The sequence below is a fragment of the Rhinopithecus roxellana genome, chromosome 8, assembly GCF_007565055.1.
Source record: "Rhinopithecus roxellana isolate Shanxi Qingling chromosome 8, ASM756505v1, whole genome shotgun sequence".
Taxonomy (NCBI): Eukaryota; Metazoa; Chordata; class Mammalia; order Primates; family Cercopithecidae; genus Rhinopithecus; species Rhinopithecus roxellana.
The window spans coordinates 101,576,690-101,595,933 of record NC_044556.1 but is presented as its reverse complement, the minus strand read 5'-3'; the positions used below and the strand labels follow the sequence as shown (position 1 = coordinate 101,595,933).

Here is a 19,244-nt window from a genome sequence, read left to right as displayed (position 1 = left end):
GGAGATCGCACCACTGCACTCCAGCCTGGGCGACAGAGCGAGACTCTGTCTCAAAAAAAAAAAAAAAAAAAACAAGTTAAAGCAAAAACACACAAAAAAACAAAGTACACAGGCAACAAAGGGCAGGATGAATGCAATGGTACCTCACATCTCAATACTAACATTGAATGTAAATGGCCTAAATGCTCCACTTAAAAGATACAGAACTACAGAATGGATAAGAACTCACCAGCCATCTGCTGCCTCCAGGAAATTCACCTAACACATAAGGACTCACATAAACTTAAAGTAAAGGGGTGGAAAAAGGCATTTCATGCAAAAGTACACCAAAAGCAAGTATGGGTAGCTATTCTTTTATCAGACAAAACAAATTTTAAAGCAACAACAGTGAAAAGAGACCAAGAGTAAATGGTAAATAATAGTAAAAGGCCTTGTGCAACAGGAAGATATCACAATCCTAAACAAACATGCACCTAACACTGGAGCTCCCAAATTTATAAAACAATTACTAATAGACCTAAGAAATGAGACAGACAGCAACACAATAATAGTGGGGGACTTCAATATTCCACTGACAGCACCAGACAGGTCATCAAGACAGAAAGTCAACAAAGAATGGATTTAAACTACACCTTGGGACAAATGGACTTTACAGATATACACAGAACATTTCATCCAACAACTGCAGAAAACACATTCTATTAAAAGTGCATGGAACTTTCTCCAAGATAGACCATATGATAGGGCATAAAACAAGGCTCAATAAATTTAAGAAAACTGAAATTATATCAAGCAATCCCTCAGATCACAGTGACATAAAAATGGAAATCAACTCCAAAAGGAACATTCAAAACCATGCAAATACATGGAAATTAAATAACCTGCTCCTGAAGGAGCATTGGGTCAAAAACGAAACCAAGATGGAAATCAAAAAATTATTTGAACCAAACAACAATAATGACACAATCCAACAAAACCTCTGAGATACAGCAAAGGTGGTGCTAAGAGGGAAGTTCATAGCCCTAAATGCCTACATCAAAAATACTGAAAAAGTACAAACTGACACTCTAAGGACATCCCTCAAGGAAATAGAGAAACAAAAACAAACCAAACCCAAACCCAGCAGAAGAAAGGAATAACCAAGATAAGGGCAGAACTAAATGAAATTGAAACAAAAGAAATACAAAAGATAAAACAAAAAGCTGGTTCTTTGAAAAGATAAATAAAACTGATAGACCATTAGCAAGATCAATGAAGACAGAAAATCCGAATAACCTCATTAAGAAACAAAACGGGAGATATTACAACTGACACCACCAAAATACAAAAGATCATTCAAGGCTACTATGAACATCTTTACACACATAAACTAGAAAACCTAGAAGAGACAGATGAATTCCTGGAAAAATACAACCCTCCTAGTTTAAATCAGGAAGAATTAGATACCCTGAACAGACCACCAACAAGCAGTGAGATTGAAACGGTAATTAAAAGATTACCACCACCAACAACAAAAAAGTCCAGGACCAGACAGATTCACTGCAGAATTCGACCAGACATTCAAAGAAGAATTGGTACCAATCCTTTTGACACTATCTACAAGACAGAGAAAGAGGGAATCCTCCCTAATGCATTCTGTGAAACCAGCATCACCCTAATACCAAAACCAGGAAAGGACATAACCAGAAAAGAAAACTACAGACCAATATCCTTGATGAACACAGATGCTAAAATCCCTAACAAAATACTAGCTAACAGAATCCAACAATATATCAAAAAGATAATCCACCATGATCAAGTGGGTTTCACACCAGGAGTGCAGGGATGGTTTAATATAAGTAAGTCAATAAATGTGATCTACCACATAAACAGAATTAAAAGCAAAAATCACATGATCATCTCAATAGATGCAGAAAAAGCATTCAACAAAATCTACCATCACTTTATGACTAAAACTCAGCAAAATCAGCATACAAGGGACATACCTCAATGTAATAAAAGTCATTTATGACAAACCCACAGCCAACATAATACTGACTGGGGAAAAGTCAAAAGCATTCCCTCCGAGAACTGGAACAAGACAGGGATGCCCACTCTCACCATTCCTCTTCAACACAGTACTGGAAGTCCTAGCCGGAGCAATCGGACAAGAGAAAGAAATAAAGGGCATCCAAATCAGTAAAGAGGAAGTCAAACTGTCACTGTTTGCAGATGACATGATCGTTTACCTTGAAAACCCTAAGGACTCCTCCAGAAAGCTCCTAGAAGTGATACAAAGAATTCAGCAAAGTTTCTGGATACAAGCTTAATGTACACAGATCAGCAGCTCTTCTGTACACCGACAGCAACCAAGCAGAGAATCAAATCAAGAACTCAACCCCTTTTACAATGGCTGCAAAAAAAATAATAATAAAAAAACGCCCATCATCAACAAGCAGATAAAGAAACTGGGTGTGTGTGTGTGTGTATATATGGAAATATATATACACACATATATATACATGGAAATATATATTATATATAATGGAAATATATATTATATATATACATGGAAATATATATATATGGTGGAATACTATGCAGCCATATAAAGGAATGAATCAACAGTATTTGCAGTGACCTGGATGAGATTGGAAACTATTATTCTAAGTGAAGTAACTCAGAAATGGAAAACCAAACATCATATATTCTCACTGATATGTGGGAGCTAAGCTATGATGCAAAGGCATAAGAATGATATGACTTTGGGGACTTGGGAGGAAGAGTGGAAGGAGGGCAAGGGATAAAAGACAACAAATACGGTGCAGTGTATACTGCTCGGGTGATGGGTGCACCAAAATCTCACAAATGACCACTAAAGAACTTAATCATGTAACCAAATACCACCTGTACCCCAATAACTTGTGGAAAGAAAGAAATTGAGACAAAGTAGTAAGTTAAATATTACTACAAATGTACTATACCAAGACCATTATCAATCTATATAGGATTAAGCATTATTATAGTAACAAATATGAATATTTACTCCAGCAACCTTGAAAACATTAAAATCCTTGAAACAGGAAGACAATGGCTGTGTATTCTTTGAAGAGTACACAGTAGGATATAAAAAGTCAAATGAACTGATGAACTGTCAAAATAGATACATCAATATTATGAGTCTAAATAAGAAAAACCAGTCAAAAATCAATGCACATTTACTGAGGCTCTACTTCCTTCAAAACTGTATTACGTACCTGAGATACAAGAGAACTGAGAGGCTGTCTCTGCCTGCAGGTGCTTTCACAATTTGAGAAAGGCCAAAGTAAATGTAAAGGGACACATGAGTTAGCAGCAAGTTGCACAGTCAAAGGGGGAGTTTATTTTCCTTGAAAGAGAGGAGCGTGGGAGGGAGGAAGAAAAAGACAAAGAGCGATCAAGTGAGTGAGAAAGCGAGAAAGAGAAAGAAATAGAAAGCAACCAGGTAGACAGGCAAGCAAGGATGCAAGAAAGAAAACAGAATTACTTTGTCATAAAGGAGGGGAATGCATTATACATGCAGGAAGACTTCACAAAGGAAAAAACATCTGACAGATATCTAAAAGATGAAAAGACTTCCTTCAGGTGAAGAAAGCACAAGGGTCTTCCAGGAAGAGAGAGAACACAGTATATCCAAAGGCATGTCATCTTTCATTAAAATCCAACTGGATGTTTATACCTCCAGGGATGTTTATGCATGTCTAAATGTGCAAACTGGCAAGTGGCAACACGTGAAATAATGCAATCCACTGTTAGAAAGCTTTCAGAAGCTCCCTTCATCTTTAAAATAAAGTTGTGCTGGTAACATGGCATTTGAAACCTGACCTTACCCCTCAGCAGAACATTTGAGAGTTCCCAGTCACCAACAAATGTTTCTTCTCTATGCTTTTGTTCTCATTCTCCTTATGAAATGCTTCCTTCTATATCACACTCTATTGAGCTATATTTGTATTTTACCCATTTATTCTCTCATCCTTTCAAACATCAAAAACATTCATTAACTTAAGTACCATCTGTCAAGGAGACCCACTCAAATGCCATCCCTATACTTTCATAAAACTTCACCAATAGCTCCAGACATAAGTATTCTCTTTCCCAGCTTTAGGAGGGCAAGTGCATCTAACATACTGGCAGAAAACTTTGCCTCTATTGTATCTTTCACAGTTGCTCCCGTTTCATTTGTCTAGCTTTACCCTTTAGCAATATAATACTTTCCATATGTTAGAGCTGGGCTAGGCACACCATGGCCATGGACCAAATCACGGCCCAAGAGTTAAGAATGGCTTGTACATTTTTTAACAGTTGAAAAAAAATTGCAAGAAAAAAATATTTTATGGCACATGAAAATATGAAATTCAATTTTCAGTGCCCATAAGTACAGGTTTTTGGGAACACAGCCATGTTCATCTGTTTACATATGGTCTACGGCCACTTTCACACTGCAATGTCCAAGCTGAATAGAAATCTGACCCACAAAACTAAAATATTTCCCATCTGGCTCTTTATAGAAAAAAAAAATTGCGCCAACTTCTGGGTTAGAGCTTCATTTGCTGCAGTGTGTTCACTCCAGTGATGGCTAAATCATACTCTTAGATTCAGAAAGTAAGTATACAAAACTCCAAGTGTAGTTTTCAGTTTTTCACAAGCATTCACTTAATTCAGCTCTGACCATCTACATTAACAGCTTCTCCTTCCCCTATCCTTAGTTCCGTTCTCTGTTATTACAATGGATACACCACCATCAAAACACAATCCCTATTCTGTACTTCCACCAGTGCTGTTCCTGTTTGTAATAAGCCCTCCGCACTGTATTTGTGAGAACTAAGGCTTCCAGAACAGAATGGGCCATCATCAGCTTACTGCCTACCAATGCCTGCACCATCTGAGCGGAGTCTGAACTGACGGGATGGAGGACAGCAGAAGGAAGGAACGAAAGTTGGCTATGCATTTTGCTTGTTAGCAAAGCCCCCTTTGGCTGAGGCTGAGAGGTTAGGTCGATTAAACTATCTGCCAATGTTTTTGCAGTGTTTGAGATGAAACCGTGTACAAGAGGTGAACTCCAGGTAGGTTTTTTCCAACTAGTTTCATCTGCCTTATAATTAGTGTAGCTCTCTTAGACTTCAGTGTTTTCCTAAGTTTTCATGTTGCTTCATCTTCTACATCTTATGGGAAACATAATGAGAAATTAGGAGCTCATCTGTGACTACAATGAGAATTCTTTAAAATCTTTTTAAAATTTCCAGAATGAGTCGTTAGTTCATATCATAAGGCATAAGGCATCTAAGGCAAGATACTGATGTTGTATTACTCCTTGGAATTTAATTTAGCATAAAATTAGATATGTAATTCAAGTATTCCATAAAACGCCTTCTATTTTGGGAATTTCAATTATGTCATCTTTGCCCTTTGTATCATCACTCTTCCTTAACTGGATAGCAGCATAAATGCATGTTGAAAATACCAAAAAGAGGCCAGGCGTGGTGACTCATGTCTGAAATCCCAGTACTTTGGAGGCTGAGGCAGGCGGATCACCTAAGGTCAGGAGTTCAAGACCAGCCTGGACAACATGGTGAAACCCCATCTCTACTAAAAATTCAAAAATCAGCCAGGTGTGGTGGTGCATGCCTGTAATCCCAGCTACTCGGGAGGCTGAGGCAGGAGAATCACTTGAACCCAGGAGGCAGAGGTTGCAGTGAGCCGAGATCACGCCACTACACTCCAGCCTGGGAGACAGAGTGAGACTCCATCTAGGAAAAAAAACAAAAAACACTAAGAAGAATTATTTCCACATAACTTATGAATCATAATTTAACAAGCAGTTCCATTCAGGTCCAATTCAACAATCTGCCAAAAAAACTATTAAATATTTTCTTTCAACTCTTCTGTCCTATCGGAACTCTGTTCAAGTATCTAATAACTTATTCTACATAGACAAGATAGTCACAAAATATTAGGATATTTCCTTTCTGCCACACTTACCATCTACTTTGTTTTTCTCTAAAAATATTGGGAAATAAATATTAATTATATAACTGAAACATAAGAATACTGAAAAATAAATATAGTTATTGATAATTTATGTTCTTTCCAAATGACAGTGGTCTTTCTTTTGCCTCTTGTTTGTACAAACAAAATGCTGTGAAAATCAAAATGAATAGAGAGAAGAAACAGCAATAATGTTAATATCTATTTCCTTATGTTTTATTATTCCAATTAATTTTTAGGGAAATCGTCAAGAAACAAGTATCTGCTGTTTAAGATGTTTCATAAAATTTATTTATGAAGTGAATCTTTCTTACATCATCTAGCATTTATCTTATACCGACATTTTTATTATTCAAAAATTCTCACTTGAATAAGAAGATCAGTTCATCTGGAATATCACAACTATTATGCATCATTAATATCTTGATGCATTATTTATGCTGGTGAATAATGAGAAGTCACCGAATATAAAGTATTGCTCTATCATGTTCCATTATGAGAAAAAATACTTTTAATTAAAGTGATGCCATAGAAATTGGAAGAAACAGAAAGAGCTCTAGATATTGTATCTACAAGGCCCAGCTTCCTTTTTGGAAACCTGACAAAAATCAACAATACTGTTTTATACAGACTGTGAATGTGCATCAGTCTCAGAAATACAGAATAATTGAAATATTGGATGAAACAAATCTTAAAGATCATCTTCCTGCCTCTATCCAGAGTCCATGATGATGAATACCAGAAAACTATGCTTGGAGCCGTGAGATAATTATATAAGAATGGGCTTTTACTATTTTTTAATGAATGTCCGTTTTGTAGGGGCAGCACTGCATGACTACTGATTCAATTGTCACATCTGCATAAAACGATGGTCCTCATCTGTATAAAACTGCTCCTATGAACCCCTGGTGTTGCCTGAGATTCAACCATATGTAATGATGCTAAAATCTTTCCCGGTTTTGCAAAATTTTTTGCTCAATTTCAAATTTCTATAATAATCATTCTCAAACACTTAAAAACTATCACTGCTTAATAATCCAGTAGAATTTGGGATTTCATTAACTGATTTAATGATTTATTGATTGAGACAGTGGTCTCGGCACTCTGTTGCCGAGGCTGGAGTACAGTGGTGCAATCATTGGAATTTAATTTAGTATAAAATTAGATATGTAATTATTTTTTAGGTACTTATTGTCATGAGTTTTAGATCATCTGAACAAGGTGAGACTCAGCAGTATAGAGAGCCTTATAAAATGATTCGTGTTAACCATTGCTTATTATTATAAACTGCACCCTGTCATGAACATGAAAAGCCAAATAAATTAGTCCCCAGTGAAACTGTCAAGCCAAATACTATAGCAATCCTTCAGAAAAGTGCAAAGGCAGTTTTATTTAGCCCATTCTTCTCATGATCATCATTTCAACATCCTCAGTCCTTGAAGAGGAAACTCAAACTAGTCTGATCAATTTCAGTGGATTAAAGCTATTCTGCTCTATGAAAAGAACATATAACATTTATTTAAAATCTGCTCATATATTAAATATGCCTGACTGGAACCACTGAACACCAATTATGAATTGTTTCTTGATCTAATTCAACTTAAAACCCTAGAATGACCCAAATATTATCAAAGGAACATTAGCTTAACTGGCAGTTATTCCACTTAATCAAATATTTTACTGATTAAAAAGTGATTATAAATGAAAAGGAGAAACGAAATGCAATTCCCTAATAAGTCCTGACAGTGGCTATCACCACAGAGCTTCTGTGTCCAGGAGTATGATTTTCCACTATAATTGCTGGTAAGCAGCAAGGCGAACCTGCTCAGACCATGTTCAGTGCTTAAGTCTATACTATCCACAGGAAAATCAAATTCATACAGACTGTGGGTGTTTCCTTTTAAAAAGGTCTGCCCAAGAGGAAAACTGGGTTGCAAAAATTTAATGCCAGCTCTCAGGAATACAAATTATATTCACTTATCTCCTACTCAGAAATAGTTTTATTCTATCCTACTCTCTCCCAGAGTTAATCGGATTTTTAAAAAGCATTAATTAAAACAATATAAATAAGGTAATATATTTTCTATTTCCTGAGACTGAGCACATATTCCTTTCTATATGATAGGTGAATATACTCCTATAACCTTCTTATCCAATTTGAGCTTTAAAAAAATTCCCAGCCAGGTACGGTGGCTCACAGCTGTAATCTCAGCACTTTGGGAGGCCGAGGCAGAAAGATCACTTGAGCCCAGGACTTTAAGACCAGCCTGGGCAACATAGTGAAACCCTATCTCTACAAAAAAAAATTAGCTGGGCATGGTAGTGTGTGCCTGTAGTCCTAGATACCTGGAAGGCTGAGGTGGGAAGACTGTTTGAGCCCAGGAGGCAGACACTGCAGTGGGCTGAGATCAAGCTACTTCACTCTAGCCTGGGCTGGGCAAAAGAGCCAGATCCTGACTCAAAGAAAAAAAAAATCCACAAAGAAAAACAGAAACAGCATTTCAAATCTACAATCCTGAAAAATTTACTGATGTAACACACATTTAGGAAACGAATTTATTAGCACATGTATACATGATAAAAAAATAATACATTAGTAATATTATCAAAAATAGCAAACAAACATAGTGTTAAAGTTTAATGACTTTATACTGGTGAACAGTTGGCCTAAGACTATTATTTCTGTTTATTTATTTAATTACTTATTTTGCGACAGGGTCTCACTCTGTCACCTAGGTTGCAATGCAGTGCTACGATCTTGGCACACTGCAGCCTCGAACTGTCAGGCTCAAACAATCCTCCTGCCTCAGCCTCCTGAGTAGCTGGGACCACAGGCATATGCTACCAGACCCAGTTCATTTTTAAATTTTTGTAAAGACAGGATCTGGTCTTTAGAGACTGAACCTCGCCTAATTTTTTAGTTTTGTAGAGAGATGGGGTCTCGCTATGTTGCCAGGTTATGTGGCCATTGATTTTATAACCTGCTACATTACAGATTTCTCTCATCAATCCACTCCTGTAGTAGCTTTTCCACTGATTAATTTTTGGGAATTTTAAGTATATAATCAAATCATCTACATCTAGAAATAGTTTTACCTCTTCATTTCTGATCATCAGTGTCTAATCACATTGGCTCATACCTCCAACACAGGCATGTATTGCAGAGGGCATACGGGGCATCCTTCTTTAACCTACATCTGACTTTAACTGCTAGTGCACTACCTTAAAGAAAGTGCTGATTTTGAACTGAAGTGTGTGTGTGCACATGCACTTATAAAATAATGTTAAGGAGGTATTTTATTATTTTTAAACATAAGTAGAACTTAAATTTTGTTCAGTGCCCTTTCCCTATCTATGAGCAAGTTCAAAGGATTTTTCTCCTTATCTTTCCTAATATGAAGAATTCTATTAATTAATTTATAGTATTGAGCTATTCTTGGATTCCTGGAATAACCTTCACTGGTCATGATAAAGATTTTAATGCAACATTGATTTAAAATATTTTATCTCAGAAAATGTCTGTATCAATAAAAACTGAAATTGATCTATAAATTACCTTTGCAAAAAATGTTTTCTTAATTTTGAAATCTAAACTACATTCACTTGACAAAATAAATTTGAAACTTTTCCTTCTTTTATTATGCTTTGGAATAATTTAAGGAGCACAGTTAAGTAGGGAGTATCGGACCTTGGTGCATGTCTTGTCAGGAAATACTTCTACCACACTATTTATTTTATGATCATTGGTCTGTTTGAACTTAATGTAGCAAATCTTTATTTTCTTGAAATTATTCATTTCACGAAGATTTTAAAGTTCGCTTGTATGTAGTTAGACAAATGGTCCCTCATGACTTAATTCCCTTTTTTGGTCATTATCCCCTTCCAACTCATACGTAACCTCTAATAATCGAATATTTGTACTCCCTTTTTCCTTGGTTAGATTAATTCATGGTTTGTCTTTGTTGATGATTTTTTTCAAAGGACCGATTTTCAAAATTAACTCATCAATTTCTTTCTTATCTTTATTAATACCATTTTGTTGCTTTATTTTGCTTACTTTGTTGTTGTTCTCCCAGTTTTTATCTGGCTGTTTAATTCATTTGTTTTAAATTTTCATTTTTAATAATATATGCATTTAGGCCAGGTGTGGTGGCTCACGCTTGCAATCCCAGCACTTTGGGAGGCCGAGGCAGGCAGACCACCTGAGGTCAGGAGTTCTAGACCAGCCTGGTCAACATGGCAAAACCCTGTCTCTACTAAAAATACAAAAAGTAGCCAGGCATGGTGGTGGGCGCCTGTAATCTCAGCAACTTGGGAGACTGAGAAAGGAGAATTGCTTGAACGCGGGAGGTGGAGGTTTCAGTTAGCCGAGTTCATGCCACCACGCTCCAGCCCGGGCGACAGAGCGAGAATCCCTCTCAAAAAAAATAAAATAAAATAAAACACTAATATATGCATTTAATGCTATAGATTTTATTCTGATAACTTCTTTAGCTATATCCCACGCATTCTAAAACATCACATGTTCATTATCATGATGTTCAAGAAACTCTTCAATTTTATTTTGCCTTTGACCCAAGATTTAATTAATAGCGTACATTTTACTTTTCAGATAGAAAGGTCTTTTGTGTCGTTTTTATTTTTTAGGGGGCTGATTTTGTTTTTGCTTTTTAAAAAATTAACTTCTAGTTTCTTTATAGTTATAGTTGTATTACTCCTACTCTTTGGAACTTACTGGAAGTTTTCTTTGTGGCCTAAAATATTGTCAATATTTTTTAATATGGTGTGTGAACTTTAAAGAAAGGTATATTCTATTTCTGAGGTTCAGATTTTGACATATCTCTATAAGGTCAACCTTACTGATCATGCTAAGCATTATACTTATTTTTTTTCAAGTTGAAGTGTGTTACGTGTTTTATTATCGGTATGTTTTTATGTTTCTCTTGGCAACTTCTGAGGTTTCTACTTTGTAAAAGTTGTATCTGTTATTAGGGTCATGAAACTACTTTGTCTTCATTGAGAAATGTACCCTTTAGCATTATAAAAAAAAAAAAAATCCTTCTTTGTCTCAAAGTTTTTTAGTCTAAATTATGCCATGTCAAATAATGAGATAAAGACACCTGCTTTCTTTTTATTTACACTTCTTGGTATATCCTTAACTATCCTTTTATTTTTCCCTTTCTGAATGCCTTTGTTTTTATATACATACTGTTAGATTTGGCTTTGTAGTCATGGTTATAATTTTAAGTTCTTATTTTAATAGGTAAGTCAAATTCACTTACAATTGTTAATATAATCAACACACTTTGGCCTCAATTGTCTTAGATTGCTAAAATGCATATTTTAATTTAAAAACACTATAAATATATAATTTCATTTTTATTTAAAATGAAATTTTCCTTTTATTTAAAACATTTTATGTGTATGGTGTATGTATGTGTGTGTGTGCATGCACGTGTATGTCTGTGTGTATCACCCATGGATGATATATATATACAGACATGCATCACTTAGTGATGGGGACACATTCTAGAAATGTGTCATCAGGTGATCTTATCACTATGTGTTCATCACGGCGTGTATGTAATACAAACCTAAATGGTGCAGCCTCCTATACACCTAGGTCTATATGGTCTAGCCTATTGCTCTTAGGTTACACACCTGTACAGCACATGACTATACTGAATACTGGAGGCAACTGTAACACAGTGGTATCTGTTTATATAAACATATCTCAAAATAGAAAAAGTACAGTAAAAAATGTGATATAAAAGATAAAAAACGGTACACCTACATAGGACACCAACGATGAATGGAGCTTGCAGGACTGGAAGCTACTCTGGTTAGTCAGTGAGTGAGTGACGGCTAAATGTGAAGGCCGAGGACATTACCTTACTGCAAACTTTATAAACGCTGTACACTTAGGCTGCACTAAATTTATTTTTAAAATTTTCTTTGTTCAATGATAAATTAACCTTAGCTTATCGTAACTTTTTACTTTACAAACTTTACTTTTGTTAACTGTTTGATTTTTGTAATAACACTTAGCTTAAAATACAAACACAGCTGTACGAAAATATTTTCTTTATATCTTTGTTCTAGAAGCCTCTTTTCTCTTTTTTTAATTTTTTTTTTTTTTTTTTACTTTTTAAACTTTTTTGTTGAAAACTAAGACTCAAACTCACATTACTGTAGGCCTACACAAGATTGAAATTATCAAGACATCACTAGGCAATAGGAATTTTTCAGCTCCATTATAATCTTATGGGACCGCTGTCATATAAGTGGTATGTGGCACATAGCTGTATTATATATAAATATATATATGATATATACACACATATACATAGGATATACATATCATATATAATATGTACATTAAGTATGCATTTTTATATTTAAATAGAAATATATAATTGTATGTAATATCTACATATCATATATCTACATTAATATATAATATATTTATATTGTAAATATATACAATATAAAATATGTATTTCTTAATAAACATGAATCTTTTCCAAATCTCTGTTCTCTACTCATCTTATTTCTGAGTTAAGCATGTATGTTGCTCCTTCACAGTGTATCTTATTTTTTTTAATTTTAGTCCATTTTTAAATAGTTATAAGCTTTATAACTATTTATTTATTTACAACTAGTACATTAACTAGTTGACCTTTATTGCCTTTAGATATTATTCTGCTTCTTATTCTCTTTTTTATATATAATATATTCCCATATAAATTATATATTAAGTATAATTATAGTTATATAAATTAGATTACTCCACTAATATATATAACTTATACATAATTATATATATTATAAAATTATAATGTCTACAGGCAACACAAGCACATCAAATGTCCAGATAAAAATTGAAATGCTTTTTCTGGTACTCTTAGGGAGAGGGAGAGTGTAGCTTTTTTTAGCTTGACAGCTCTAGAACTGCTTGTTCTGTGGTTCTCCCCACTACTTGAAACATAGCATCTTATGAAATCTATGGGTTCTGCTTCCCTCCTCTATTTTTTTTTGTTGTTGTTGTTTTTGGTTTGATCCTTCTCTATCCTTTGCCTCTATCACCCCTGCAATTTTTCCTCAGAGGAGGGCTTTGACCTGTAAGGGAGCTTTACATGGTTAGTTATAAAAGTCCATAGGGCCAAGGTTACTCCAGAAACATCTCACCTCACTATGCCATGGTTCCTTTGCTCCCTCTTAGTTCTTTTTCTTTGTCTTTTCTTTTCCACAGAATCCTGCTCTATCACCCAGGCTGGAGTGCAGTGGTGTGATCTTGACTGACTGCAATCTTCGCTTCCTGGGTTCAAGCGATTCTCCTGCCTCAGTCTCCCAAGTAGCTGGGATTACAGGTGTGCACTACCACACCCAGCTAATTTTTGTATTTTTAATAGAGACAGGGTTTTGCTATGTTGACCAGACTGGTCTTGAACTCCTGACCTCAAGTGATCCGTCTGCCTTTGATCCCAAAGTGCTGGGACCACAGGCGTGAGTCACCATGCTTGGAGTGGTTGCTGTTTCCACATTGGCCCACCACAGTTTCCAGCAAGGATTTGTCACTGACTTTCAGAGACAATAGAAATCATGTCGCCTCTCTTGCACTTCCTCCTGTACATTTACTGACACCAAATGTAGGAATAACTTGCCACTTAGTTTGTCTTGGATACTGTATTGTCTGTGGGTGTGAGTTTTGCCCTCTTCATAGCTCTGTCTGGTTTTATGTGGAGATTCAAAGAGATGAAAAACTATGCCTTCTTGATAATTCCTCATTTCTCCCTGAATTTTTCATAATTACAAGGTGGGTCTGTCTCAAAGTGAATCGTTCCTAAAAGTAAAACCTCAACTTCTAATTTCTGAAATATAGAGACACAGATGAAAATTCATTCATATACAGAATGTACAGTAAATATCCACAGTTAGGAATCAGGAATAACGAATCAAAACATATCAACAGATTTAAGTGTTTATATTTCTGCAAGAAAATCTATGCTGATATTATGAACCATTCTCTTTTAGGCAAAGATCAGCCTAAAAAAATAAATATCCTAGGAGCGGTTGTCTCAAAAAGTTAGTTCTGCCTTTGATTTTAAAATTCCATAGCTTAAGATATTTCTGGGCTCATTTCCAAGAGTACATATATAATTTACAGTGTCTGACTACTTACTGCTGACAATCTTTCTGTTCTTTCCCCTTTAGGATCAATGCAAGAGATACCACTTTGAGGAAAAAAAGCCATATCCCATTTTCTACCAATGAAAGTCAAATCCAGATATATCTGTGTGAACTATATCTATACCCAAGTTTACCTATTGTAAACATGAACTGGGATCTAGAGTTTTGACTTTTTGTTAATACAGAAAATTGAAAGTCTATCTTATAAAAACTATAATGAGCCTACGACTATTGGTTCCTCTTCAAACTTAATAATCCATTAAATCATCCTAGCCTTTATCAGTTTTCAAATTATATCATTTATTTACTTGTTTGCTTTTCTACTAGAATATAAACATCATGGGGCAAGGACTTTCTGTGTTCTTGCTAACAATCTTATCCCTAGTTCTTTGTACCCAGAAGAGACTCAATTAAAAATCAGCAAAATGGAGTTGAAAACATTTTTATATCCCTTTCATTTATATAGTATGTGTTCCACAGAAAATAGTAGAGAGCTCATAAATAACTTCAATGCCACTAGTAAAACTTGCATATTTGAATAGCCTTGAAAGACTTCATCCCACCTTGGAATTGGAAGTGGACTCCAAGAAACAAAGTCTGTTGCCAAATCCTTCTGCTGCCAAGCATAGTTTCTGTTGTTCTTTGTGGATGGTTGCGGTGCACTGCAGAACCACTTCATCATCCTGCAAAGGGGGAGAAAGAGAGGGAAAAATAAGTGAGATCTGACATGACTGCACAGTCCAAATTGGATCTTGAAGAACATTATTTTAGTGCAGTTAAAAAATCTGTGCACAATGTAAAAACTACTGTCAAAAAAAACAACCAAAAGAAACCCCTACAGAATCAGTCCCTGATGTACTTTTTATTTGCAAAAAGGCAATTGGGTGGGGGAGAAGAGGGGAGCTACAGCCACTTAAGGCAATCAGCAGTTTTCTGATTGTACTGACTGATCCCCAGAGGCAACCTGAACAAATAAAAGTAAAATACAGGATTTTCATAGTATTATCGCTATTTTAGTCATAAAATTAACAAGAAATTGTCTGACACATTTCTAGGACACCAAGTATCATCAAGAATGGAACAGATTCTAATAGCAGGCACACGTGTCATTTCAAAACTCACACAGGGAAACAGGCCAATAACGGAACTTTCTCAGTTCAAAGTGATGGCAAAAGTCATCTTAGTTCAACCACGCATTAGTTGCTTGATCACATCTGAAAGGATCCTGGGTTGCTTAAAAATGCATGGAGAGACAATTTCGTATTTCAGTCCTCTGAAAGCCAAAACAGGTTTCCAATCAATTAGTTAAGCAAGGTTACTGAAGAAACTGCACATGGGGAAAGATGAAAATTAGGAGGACTCAATACAGGCAGCGCGGGTGCTACAGGAATCACGGACTGTAGAACAAACAAGATCTGGATTCCCATCCCAGCTCACCATGTACCAGGTTATATGATGTGAGGCGAAGTACTGAATTTCTAAAATGATGAAGTAAATCCGATAAAGCACCTTACATAATGACTACCATACAAAAGGCACCAAATGCACAGTAAGTAAATGGAAAATACAGGTTCTATGTGGCAAGGGCCTAAAAAGTCTGACCATTTACGTGTTTTGACAGCTCAACCTCAAAGAAACAAAAGAAAACATAACAGAGTAGTAAAAAAGCAATATAATCATCAACCCTTCTAATTAGACAGAAAACAGATACACAAGTATATTCTAGAAGCCCTTCACCAAAGTAGTACGGCAGGGCATAGGTGATGAGAATAAAGCCTCAAAAGCAGACAGCAAGTTTTTTTTTAGCTAACCTAAAGAATATGCTATATGGCTGGGCGTGGTGGCTCACACCTGTAATCCCAGAAGTTTGGGAGGCCAAGACGGGAGGATCACCTAAGATTGGGAGCTCGAGACCAGCCTGACCAACATGGAGAAACCCCATCTCTACTAAAAATACAAAAATTAGCCGGGTGTGGTGGTACATGCCTGTAATCCCAGCTACTCAGGAGGCTTAGGCAGGAGAATTGCTTGAACCTGGGAGGCAGAGGTTGCAGTGAGCTGAGATCGTGCCATTCACTCTAGCCTGGGCAACAAGGGCAAAATTCCATCCCAAAAAAAAAAAAAAAAAAAAAAAAAAGAATATGCCATATAAATTGGAAAGGCGCCACTCTAATTTGTATTTTAAATCCTTGTAATGCTTTGTATTTGCCTTTATTTCCTATATGGTAGCAGCAATATTTAATAGCATAGCTTATAGCACCAGCCACAGGCAAAACCCAATATTTTTAACAACCACCTCCTAACTGACGCTCCAGGTGCTCACTGATTTCCAGTGAACATTCATTTGTTTTCTTTAAAACATCATTTGCTAAAAAAATAGCATTTTTCTCATAGGATAGGGTACATCTGAATATAAATTCATGTGCACTGTGGTTATAATAAAAACAATCATGAAGTACTTTGGGGCTTATATAATCTGCAAGATTGAAGCTATATTGTGTTCCAAATACGTAGTGTAATTAAAACAAAAGAACCAAAAATGGTGCTGGTGTGCTCAGTGCCTTATGAAATCCCCAGAGGCTTTTACTATTTTGTCTTACCTACCCTATGGAACTAACTCTAACATGCAAACTACACTCTTGGGTAAGTAACTACACTCTTACTCCTTTGGATGCTGGAGGCTATTTAAAAACAATTTAATACATAATTAATTATGAACTAAAGACAGTTTGGGAATGAGAATAAGAGAAGACAGCAAGACTAGGTGAAAACAAAATCACAGGCATATGGGACAAGTGGAAGTAACAGAGCTCACTCAGTAAGCCCCGGAAGAAGAGAAGGCACACCATCTTCACAAAAGGTACAGTGAATGCCCATCCTGGCATTAACTTATTTAATCCTCACGATACCCCCGTGGTATAAAGATGACCCACACTTATCTAGATGAGGAAAATGGGGCATAAAGTAACTTGTTACTCACAGAGGGCTTATCAGACATATTTCCAGAAATTAATCACTAAACCTAATTCATCTGAATTAGATTCAGATAATTCAGTCTGTAATCCCACACAGCTTCTAGAGACTCAATTGATTTTTACCATGTATGTTATGTATAAAAGTGCTTCTCAATCTGTAAGGTGCATCCTATCGCCCATGGATCCTGCTAAGATGCAGATTCTGATTGGGAAAGTCTTGAGTGGGACTGATTGTGCATTTCTAACAAGCTCTCAAGTACGAACCACACTCTGAGGATCTAGGGCCCAGAAAGGGACCCAGAAAATATATAGATCCTAAGAAAGATATGAAATTTTTTTTCTTTTCTTTTCTTGAGGCAGAGTCTCACTCTGTTACCCAGGCTGGAGTGCAGTTGCACGATCCCAGCTCACTGCCACCTCTGCCTCCTGGCTTCAAGTGATTCTCCTGCCTCAGCTTCCCAAGTAACTAGGACTATAGGCGAGCACTACCACGCCCTGCTCATTTTTTGTATTTTTAGTAGAGACAGGGTCTCACTATGTTGCCCAGGCTGGTCTCGAACTCCTGAGCTCAGGCAATCCACCCACCTCGGCCTCCCAAAGTGCCAGGATTACAGGCGTGAGCCACTGCACCCAGCCAGATATGAGTATCTTTTTGATATATGATATAGGAAACCTATAGGAGTTTGAAGACAATCTTTAACAGTCAAATATTAAAATAAGCCCGGGTACTTTGGACAAATCAGAAATTAAAGCTCATGTGGAGATGCCCATTAGTATGTAAGACATGCCAATCATCTAAGGGAAAGGAATGGACTTAAATACTATATTAAGCTATACTATCCAATGTATGAGACCAGCTCACTTATACAAAGTTTCACTTCAATCCAGTGCCTTAACACTGTATGATAGAGTGCCTGGTAATGAAGCAATGTTAAGTTCAGGAGAGCTCTGCTACACCACCAAGGAGAGAGGCTATAGCTACAGCTTTCAATCATGGTTCAACTTTGAATGATAGAATCTAATCCGACATACTCATCAAAGCTTTTGACAGTTTACCCAGAAGCTGCTTTTATTTTACTTTCCAGTAAGCAAAGGGTTCCCTTTGGACAGAAAGTAAAATATACCGAACACTTAATGAACCAAACACCAATTCACAAGCCACCTGCCAGTTGCCTTTAATTAACCCATCATTCATCTCAAAGCACACTTCCTCTCCAGAATCACTGTGGTCTGACAGCATGCAGCGCAGGCATTTGAGAGGTTTTGATAAATAGCTTAATGTTTTCTATGTATTATTATCCATATGTAATACATCTAGTAGGTAACATATATATTAAGTATACATGAGGATATTGTGTACATGCACACGTGCTCACACATACATGTCCACACACACACACACACACACAATCTAGTTTCTATTCCAACAATAAAGATCAACACTGCCAAATACTAATGTGATCCAGAGGGTTAACCTACCTGACAGAACAATACAGATATTAATTAAAGTATGTTTTCCTGGGTCATAAGGCCTCTTCTGAATTAGTATTTGCTATGCAGCCCGAGGTGCAGACTTGTAATTCATATGTCCTGCTTTTGCATTTTGGCTGCATGTACCAATAGTGTTTCAGTGCTTAAATGCACATGATGACCATCATTTTTTTTACCTTGGCCCATAAAGACTAAAAGTACCCTTGAATATTCATCCTTTACTAAACAAACTTGAAGAAACAAATGTATTGATCTTTCTTTATACAAATTCTGGATGAAATAATAAATAACCAACCACTTACAAGAAACCTCATGAGCAATTAGATAAATGGAAGCACTTACATAAGGGTGACATCCACCTTGGAGTTACCAAGTCCTGTGGGTTCTATTCCATCAATACTTTTCCAGTCCATCCATTTCTCACCACCTTAGTCCAAGCTACAATCATCTCTCATTTTGACATCTTTAAAATCCACTGAATGGTTCTCCACACTGCAAACTCCCTTCCAAGGAGCTTTAGCTTGAGGCCACACCATCAATCTGTACTGTATGGGGTGCTGGCTTAAAACCCTTCAATGGTTTCCA

The 19,244-nt window shown here is 36.3% G+C and overlaps 1 protein-coding gene across 4 annotated transcripts in view; it reads right to left on the bottom strand.

Annotated features, from left to right (window-relative positions):
* RYR2 (ryanodine receptor 2) overlaps positions 1 to 19,244 on the bottom strand; it is a 793,619-nt gene that overhangs the window by 546,475 nt on the left and 227,900 nt on the right. For all 4 annotated transcript variants that reach the window (XM_030936088.1, XM_030936090.1, XM_030936089.1 and 1 more), the window contains exon 2: positions 14,757 to 14,876. In XM_030936088.1, coding sequence (XP_030791948.1) covers positions 14,757 to 14,876 — 120 coding nt within the window. The remainder of the gene's footprint in view (positions 1 to 14,756; positions 14,877 to 19,244) is intronic.